At 41.7% G+C, this 8,406-nt stretch overlaps 1 protein-coding gene across 1 annotated transcript in view; it reads right to left on the bottom strand.

Annotated features, from left to right (window-relative positions):
* Positions 1-427: 427 nt before the first annotated feature.
* The window catches only part of ACE2 (angiotensin I converting enzyme 2), an 81,422-nt gene continuing 73,443 nt past the window's right edge, over positions 428-8,406 (bottom strand). The window contains exons 18-20 of the mRNA XM_029284675.1: positions 4,331-4,466; positions 889-1,017; positions 428-448 (exon numbers count right to left, since the gene is read on the bottom strand). Of these exons, the coding sequence (XP_029140508.1) occupies positions 428-448; positions 889-1,017; positions 4,331-4,466 (286 nt within the window). The remainder of the gene's footprint in view (positions 449-888; positions 1,018-4,330; positions 4,467-8,406) is intronic.

Here is an 8,406-nt window from a genome sequence, read left to right as displayed (position 1 = left end):
CTCTTGAAACAGGCATTGTCTCAAAAGGAACTTTTATTAGGGGTTAGTGACAGTAGGGAAGTCAAGGCAAGATCTGGAGAAAATCCCGCTTAAATGGTATAGTTAAACTAGCAATCTTCCTCCTCCCACCAAAGTCATAGTGTCCATTTGAAATCCAGCCAATCCACAAGTGGTATGATGTTTGGGTAACTGGCACAGTTGGCGTGCATCTCAAGGTCTTCTCCAGTTTCGTTTCTCCGTAACCATCTCCCTGATAAGGAAGACCCATTCTTTTCTCAAGTGGATCAAGGCAGGAGAGGAAAAGTAAAACGTGAAAGTTATCCCAAGTGAAAGCAAATCGCCCCCTCCCAGCAGAATGCCAGACCCCAAACAAAAGCACATATGCAGGGAAACCAATAAGGATTTGGGGACCTGACATACAGCTCCCCTAGAAGAATGGGAAATCCACCTAGAAAACAGAAAAGGAAGGGGAAAAAGAAACAACACAGACATACCAATTAGGTTTATGAGGATATTTAACATGGAACCATTTGAGAAGTCTAGGGGCTCTAACATGTCTCTTGTATACCCACTCATTTTGGGCAGAAGGGAGATTCTTCCAAGCTACTAGGTACTGTGTTACCCCATGATGTGTTCGAAATATCTTTAATTTCAAAGTGTTGTTCATCCTCAACATGATAGGTGTGGGCACCTGAGCTGCAGGAAGCCTTACTCCAGTTTGAGTAAGCTGCAATGGAAAACAGGGTGGATTTTCCATAGGTTCTTTGGCAAGTCCAATTCAACCATCACAAGGATGATGATGCATTTGACAGGGAAAGGTCCTACAAATTTAGGGCCTAATTTCTTTGAAGGTTGTAAAGATTGCAAATATTTAGTGGAGAGGTATACCCTGTCACCAACTTTATATGGTTTTTGTTCCATGTTCTGTTTATCGGCTTGAGTCTTATAGGCCTCTCTGGCTTCATCCAGAGCTTTCCTGACTACTGGCCAGGTATTCTGTAACTGTTTAATCCATTCCTGCAAGGAAGGGATTTCAGGTTCTATGGTAGAGAATTCAGGCATAGCCATGAATGTTTGGCCATTAGCCACTTGAAATGAAATGAAACCTGTACTGGAGTGTACAGCATTATTATAAGCAACTTCAGCAAATGGTAATAGGTTGGACCAATTGTCCTGCTGATAATTAATAAAACATCTCAGGTTTTGTTCTAGAACTGAGTTCAGTCTCTCTATACCCCCATTCATTTGAGGATGATGGGAAGATGACAAACCTTGACTAGAACCCATCAAGTCCAGAAAAGCTTTCCAGAACTTAGAAGTGAATTGAAACCCTCTGTCTGAGATTATGCATTGTGGACCCCCATGGAATTGATAAATGTTTTGCACAAAGAGTCTAGCTAAAGTCTTTGCAGTTGGGATCTTGGGACATGGTATGAAATGAAGTTGTCTAGAGAACAAATCTGTTATGTCCCAAATTACAGTGTTTCCAGCACTTTCAGGCAGTTCCACAATAAAATCCATAGAGATCTCTCTCCAGGATGCTGACAGACTAGCTACTGGTTAAAACAGTCCTGGAGATTTCCCTTGCTGCCATTTAGCCACTGTGCACGTGGGGCAGCTGGCTACATAGCTTTCTATGTCCTTTTTCAATGCAGGCCACAAAATTGCCTCTTAATGAGATGTAAGCTTTTTACAAATCCAAAATGTTCAGCAGTTTTTGAGTCATGCCCTGCTTGCATTACTTTAAGTCTTAAGGCTGCTGGGACATAAAGTTTTTCTCCAATCCAGGCTAATCCATCTTTTAACACACACAGGTTATTGTGGTTTCAAAACCACTCACCAGTCTCTAACACAGTTTTAAAATCCTACAGCAACATTTTCCCCACAGGAGCCACAGGTCTCGACTGGGCTCTTGGTGGTTACAGGGGCTGCTAATTGATGAGGATGTAAAAATGGTTTAGTCACTTCTGTTTTCTTGCTGTTATATTGTGGTAGTCTGGACAATGCATCAGCCAAAAAATTATTTTCCCCAGGGAGGTAATAGATAGTGAAATCAAAACGGTGAAAATGTTGGGATCACCTTGCCTGTTTGGGTGAGAGTTTCGTGGGAATTTTCATTGCTTCAAGATTCTTATGATCAGTCCATACTTGAAATGGTATTTTACTCCCTTCCAGGAAATGCCTCCAAGTGAGAAGAGCCCATTGTACAGCGTAGGCTTCCTTCTCCCAAGCTGCCCACCTCTGCTCAGTCTGTGATAATTTCCTAGAGGTGTAAGCACAAGGTTGCAATTGTCCTTCTTTATTTCTCTGTAGTAAAACTGCTCCTACAGCCACATTGCTGGCATCAGCTTGAATTATAAATGACTGATCTGGGTCTGGATGTTTTAAAACCGACTCCACAGAAAAAAGTCTCTTACGTTTCTCAAAAGCTGTTTGACGTTCTCCTGTCCATTTTAGCATTGACTGAGCTTTCACTTATCCCCCCCTCTGATTTTTAACAGGTTTGTGATTGGGAGGGCAATCTGTGCAAAAGACAGGATAAATTGCCTGTAAAAGTTTGCAAATCCTAAGAAACTTTGTAGTTTTCCTGATTTTGGGGGCAGCCCAGTCTAAGACTGCTCTCACTTTTTCTGGATCCATCTCTACCCCTTCGTTGGATATACGATAGCCCAATTAATCAATACGATTGTTGTGGAATTCACACTTTAATAGTTTGGCGTACAGTTTGGCAGAGCGCAGCTTTTTTAGTACCGCTCTGATTAGCTTAATGTGTTCGTCTTTGGTTTCGGTGTAAATAAGAATATCATCCAGGTAAACCAAGACCCCTTTATACAGGTGCTCATGCAGAACTTTGTTTATCAATTGCATGAATACTGCAGGGGCCCCTTGTAGTCCAACAGGGAGAATTTTAAATTTAATTTAATTTTAATTTTAAATTTTAAATAAAGCCACTCAGTGGGCAATGGAAGGCAGTTTTCCATTCATCCCCTTTCTTTATTTGTATGTGGTAATAAGCTTCTCTCAAGTCTAGCTTGGAAAAAAAATTCCCTTTAGACAAGTGCTCTAATATGTCTTTCATTAAAGATAGTGGATATGTTTTCCACGCACACAGTGTTTAGACTTCTATAATCCACGCACAGATGAAGACAGCCATCTTTCTTTTCTATGAATAATACAGAGGCTGCTACCCAGGATCTAGCCGGCTCTATAAAACCCCATTCTAAATTCTTTTTGATAAACTTTCCCAGCTTGTCTAACTCCCTGGGAGTCATAGAGTACATTTTCGGCTTTGGTAGTTTCGCCCCTGAAATGATTTCAATAGCACAGTCTGTGGGCCAGTGAGGGGGGCAGTTTGTCTGTTCTCCGTTTGCTGAACACCTCAGCCAAATCTTGGTATTCAATCGGGAGGCTTTGCATGTCTGACTCACTGAGGGGGAGAGACAAAATTGTGGCATAATCCACATCTCTTGCCGATTTCTTTACAGACAGGTGGGGCTTCCCCCTGTGGGAATTTTAGCTGTTCTTCCCTCCAATTGATCATGGGGTTCCACTTCTTTAGCCACGCCAGTCCCGGAACTAATGGCCATTCCATTACTGGGGCTACAATAAACGCTAAAGTCTCTGCCTGGTCCCCCAGGTCAGTATGTAAAGGTCTGGTAGCAAAACTGGCAGGCACCCCCCCTGCAACTGAGCCGTCCAATTGGCAAAAGGTAATTGGAGTTTTTAGCCTCCTTTAGCCTTTAGCCACCTAATTCTGGGCTGATCATGCATCGGGTGCACCCCGAGTCCAGCAAGGCATCTAATTTTACTGTCCTCCCAGTGCTGGGTATGGAAAGTTCTAGGGGCATTGTTATAGGGTCAATTGGTCCACTCACCAATGGATCATTTTCATAGTCACATTCTGTTCCTTCTGTCATTGTAGCATGGAGTCAGAGATCGACCCGCTTGGTCGTGGCCACAGGGGAGATCTACGACTTCTTCGGATCTCATAGCAATCTCCCTGGAGTACGGTGAGGCTCTCAGACGTCTTCCAGCTGGTAGATGATCCCCTTTCTTTGTAGGTGTCTTGCTGCAGCAATCCACAGTTTGATATTCTTCTTTATTTGAAGCAGGCAGTGGTGAGAGGCGGGGCAGGCAAAACTCGAGCGGTCTCCCCTCACTTATTTGACTGTGGTTTGAAGCTTGGTCTCACTGGGTGGTGTAGGTGTTTGCGTTGATCAATCTCTACTTCCTCAACTAGCAGGCACCAATCGTACAGCTGTCCCGGGGCTCCATGAGCTACGTAGGCATTATACAACTCTTTGTTGAGCCCATCCTGGAAACAGCTTACCAGGATGTCTTTTGGCCAGTGAAGACAGCTGGCCAACTCTCTAAACTCTTCAGTATACTCAGCCACTGGTCTTCCTTGCTTCACTGTCTTTATGTGCTCCTGGGCTTTCTTGTTTGCCAGCCGGTCTTCGAAATTTCTGCAGAGAACGGCCATAAAGCGGTTGAAATTTCTCAATTCGGGTGTGTTGCAATTGTACAGGGTCACCATCCAGTCAGCTGCTCCACCTTCCAAAGCTAGGGTAACTATCCGGACCTTTTTTACATTGTTAGGCAGTGTTCTCCCATAGATTTGCATGTAGGTGAACACTTGTGCCAGGAAATACCCCAATTGTTTTGGGTCTCCATCAGACTTCACTTCAGTTGGATTTCATCTCAGCTGTGTTAGGTGGTCTGCCTCTGATTCCTTGAGATGGATGGCCTCACTGCGATGTTGCCTCCTGGGCTCCAGCTGCTGTCTCTTGGACCTATGATTCCTCTTCCTCCAATTCGGGGCGTTCTTTCAGCTGCACTTTGAATTTGTCAAGGTTTTTTTTTCACGTACTCCATCACCACTTCCATCGTTTCCAATTTCAATTCTTTTTCTCTATCTTTATCAGGAGGGGCAGGTTCTGGATTTTTCTTCTTTGCCTTTTTCTTCCCTCCACCTCAAGTAAGGGTGACTTTCGAAGCTTTTTCTTCCCACCCTTCTTTTCTTCCGATCCCAAGTGACCATCTGGCTTGATCTTCTTCAACAGAAGGCCTGGCTTCTTCCAGATCCCTGGAAAGGCTTTCATCAGGTTTCCAACAGAGGAGACTTTCAGCCCATTTCTTTGCCTGGAACTCCACCATGTGGAAATCAGTTGTGACTCCCCCAGCAGGGTAGTAGCTTATCTGGGTTGAGTACTATGCAGATCTCACCTTAGGTAAGGACCCACCCCAGCTAACCACCCAAGAAAGCAGAACTCTTGAAACAGGCATTGTCTCAAAAGGAACTTTTATTAGGGGTTAGTGACAGTAGGGAAGTCAAGGCAAGATCTGGGGAAAATCCCGCTTAAACGGTATAGTTAAACTAGCAATTTTTCTCCTCCCACCAAAGTCATAGTGTCCATTTGAAATCCAGCCAATCTACAGGTGGTATGATGTTTGGGTAACTGGCACAGTTGGCGTGCATCTCAAGGTCTTCTCCAGTTTTGTTTCTCCGTAACCGTCTCCCTGATAAGGGAGACACATTCTTTTCTCAAGTGGATAGAGGCAGGAGAGGAAAAGTAGAAAGTGAGTTATCCCAAGCGAAAGCAAATTCCCCCCTCCCAGCAGAATGGCAGGCCCCAAACAAAAGCACATATGCAGGGAAACCAATAAGGATTTGGGGACCTGACAGGATGCCAAGATGCTGAAGGGTATGGAGAACAAATTCTATGAGCAATGGTTGAAGGATCTGGGTGTGTTTAGCTAAATAAGAGATGACTGAGGGGAGATATGACAGCAGTTTTCAAATATTGAAAAATTGTCACATAAAAGATCATGTCCCAGAGAGCATGATGAGAACCAGTAAATTAAACTACATGGAAGTAAGTTCAGACTATATGTGAGGATGAATTTCCTGATAGCATCTACATTCAGCCAATGAAACAGACTGCCACATGAAGTGGTGTGTCCTCCTTTGCAGAAGTGCTCCAGCTGAGACATCTCTTTCTGAGATCCCTTCCATGAATGAGAAGCTGGAAGGATTCCCCACCACCACCACATGTAGTTTTGTAAATGGCATCCATATATTATGTCCAATGAGGCAAAGAGCAACTTTGTATGGAGGCATGTGATTATAATTATAATAAAGGAAATTGAATGGCATGTTAGATATAATTGGCAGGCATTCAGCAAGCCTGAAAAGTTTTTCATCAGTGTGTGCTACCTGCTCTAACATATGTCAGTGAAACATGGACACTAACCTTACAATCAATACAATAAGAGTGGCACAAAGAGCCATGGAAAGATATATGCTCAGCATTACAAGAAAAGATAGAAAGACCTGCACATGGATTAGAGAACAAACAAAAGTATACAATATCATCAAGAGAGTAAAAGAATTGAAATGGAAATGGTCACATAGCAAGGAGAACTGATAGCAGGTGGACCAAGGCAGTCATAGAATGGATCCCACTTGATAAAAAGCGTCCAAACGGGGGAGAAGATTAACTGAATTACATGAATTCATCTGTGCTCCACAAATCCATTTCTGGTTTACTGAGCCTTTATTTTTAGCATTATCTATATTAAAATGTCCCTTTGTATGTTAGTGTGTTGGCCACAAACATGCAAAGATACGTAGGGCAAGTCCATTTACTTGGTTGGCTTTTAGAAAGTTGTGGTAGCTTCATCAAGTTGAAATGTTGAATTGCTTTGTCCACATTCTTCATGAATGGCAGCAGTTTCAATGGCATCAGTTTTTGCTGCCTGTTTTTTCCTGCACATAAAAATAATACATTGACTAGTATTTAATTATTAAAAAAAACTATCAGCATGTGTACAGAAAACACAGTGTTTTTCTAGTAAAATTCTGCTTAATATCAATCTTGAGAAACAATTAAGACATGCTAGGTAACTTTTGGGAGCAGACAGAGCGATCCAGGTGCTTGGAAGCTGCATGGATATGAGCCTTCAGCTCTGATTTTAATAATTTCTCCATTAGGATTTAAAGTTTAAGAAGAAAAAAAGAAAAAATGGCCGCGGAAGGGCATTTTGCTCTTTAATAGAGACTTTCACTTATTGAGGACTTTCACTTTGGCTTTCACTTTCTGCTGGATTATCATTGTTATAGAGTTACTGGACTGTAGATGAACAAAATATCTGTTTTTGCTTTTTTCTTTTGTGGCAGTTTTAAAAAAGAAGAACTTTATGGGACATTGTATTATATAAATTAAATTTGAGAAGAAGGGTGTGAAAGTAAAATGGCTTCAAAGCGGGGGGGAAATTTTCCTCCTCCTCAGAAAGGCTTGAGCTCTTCTTCTCCAGCTGTACNAAGGCAAAAGATTTTTATAGTTCAATTTTGAAAGCAGGTCATTCAACATCTCCACAAGGTATGAGGAAAGAAAGAACTCAAGAAGATAAAGCACAAGCTACTTCATCACCAAAAGCTATCAAATCACAAGACCAAATTCAAGTTGAGTCACAACTTTTGGAATTTACAGATCCAAAATCTCAGAGATTGACTCGTGCAGTTCATAGACGTAAAGAAAGAGAGCAACGAAGATTGGAGGAGGTACCTATAGACCTAACTTCAGAGCCAGTGGGAGGAGCGAGACCAAAGAAATCAGTGTCAGCTGATATGCAAGGGGCGCTCCTGAGGCTCGCTGCCACTAAAGATGGCAAGGTTCCTGACATGGAATGTTAATGGATTGAATTCACCGCAGAAGAGAAAAAAGGTATTTTATTATTTGAAGCAACATAAAAATGACGTTATTTGCTTACAAGAGACTCATATTACAGCAAAAGATCAAAAGTATTTGATTAATTCACGGTTGGGAACACATTTTATTGCACCTACACCCCAGAAAAAAGCTGGGGTAGTCATTTATGTTAAAAATGAATTCCTTCCTAAATTGATTGACTCGGACTTAGAAGGAAGATATGTTTTTATTGAAATGCTTTTGAATGGGAAGAAATGTCTTATTATTGGATTATACGCTCCAAATTCACAGCAGAAACAGTTTTATAAATTGATACATCAGAAGCTAAATCAAATGGATTATAAATCTGTTATTATGATGGGAGATTGGAATGGAGTATTGGACTCAAGAAAAGACAAGAAAGGTTCCTGCAAAGCTTTTAATTCAATGTTGCCCAAAACTTTTTTTGACTTGAAAGAAGAACTGGAACTGGAGGATATATGGCGGGATAGAAAAATGGATGAGAAAGATTACACTTTTTTTTCGGATAGGCACCAATCCTATTCGAGAATTGACTTTTTTTTTATAACTAATGATTTTCTTTCTAGGGTGAAGAATGTTAAGATTTTTCCTAGGACTTTGTCGGATCATAGCCCAGTGTGGATGGAATTATGTCGTGAAGAAGGAGAGAGAAGATCTTGGAGATTGAATGAAA

This window comes from Protobothrops mucrosquamatus, unplaced genomic scaffold (genome assembly GCF_001527695.2).
Source record: "Protobothrops mucrosquamatus isolate PMUCROS unplaced genomic scaffold, P.Mucros_1.0 scaffold816, whole genome shotgun sequence".
Taxonomy (NCBI): Eukaryota; Metazoa; Chordata; class Lepidosauria; order Squamata; family Viperidae; genus Protobothrops; species Protobothrops mucrosquamatus.
This window is presented reverse-complemented; position numbering and strand designations above follow the sequence as displayed.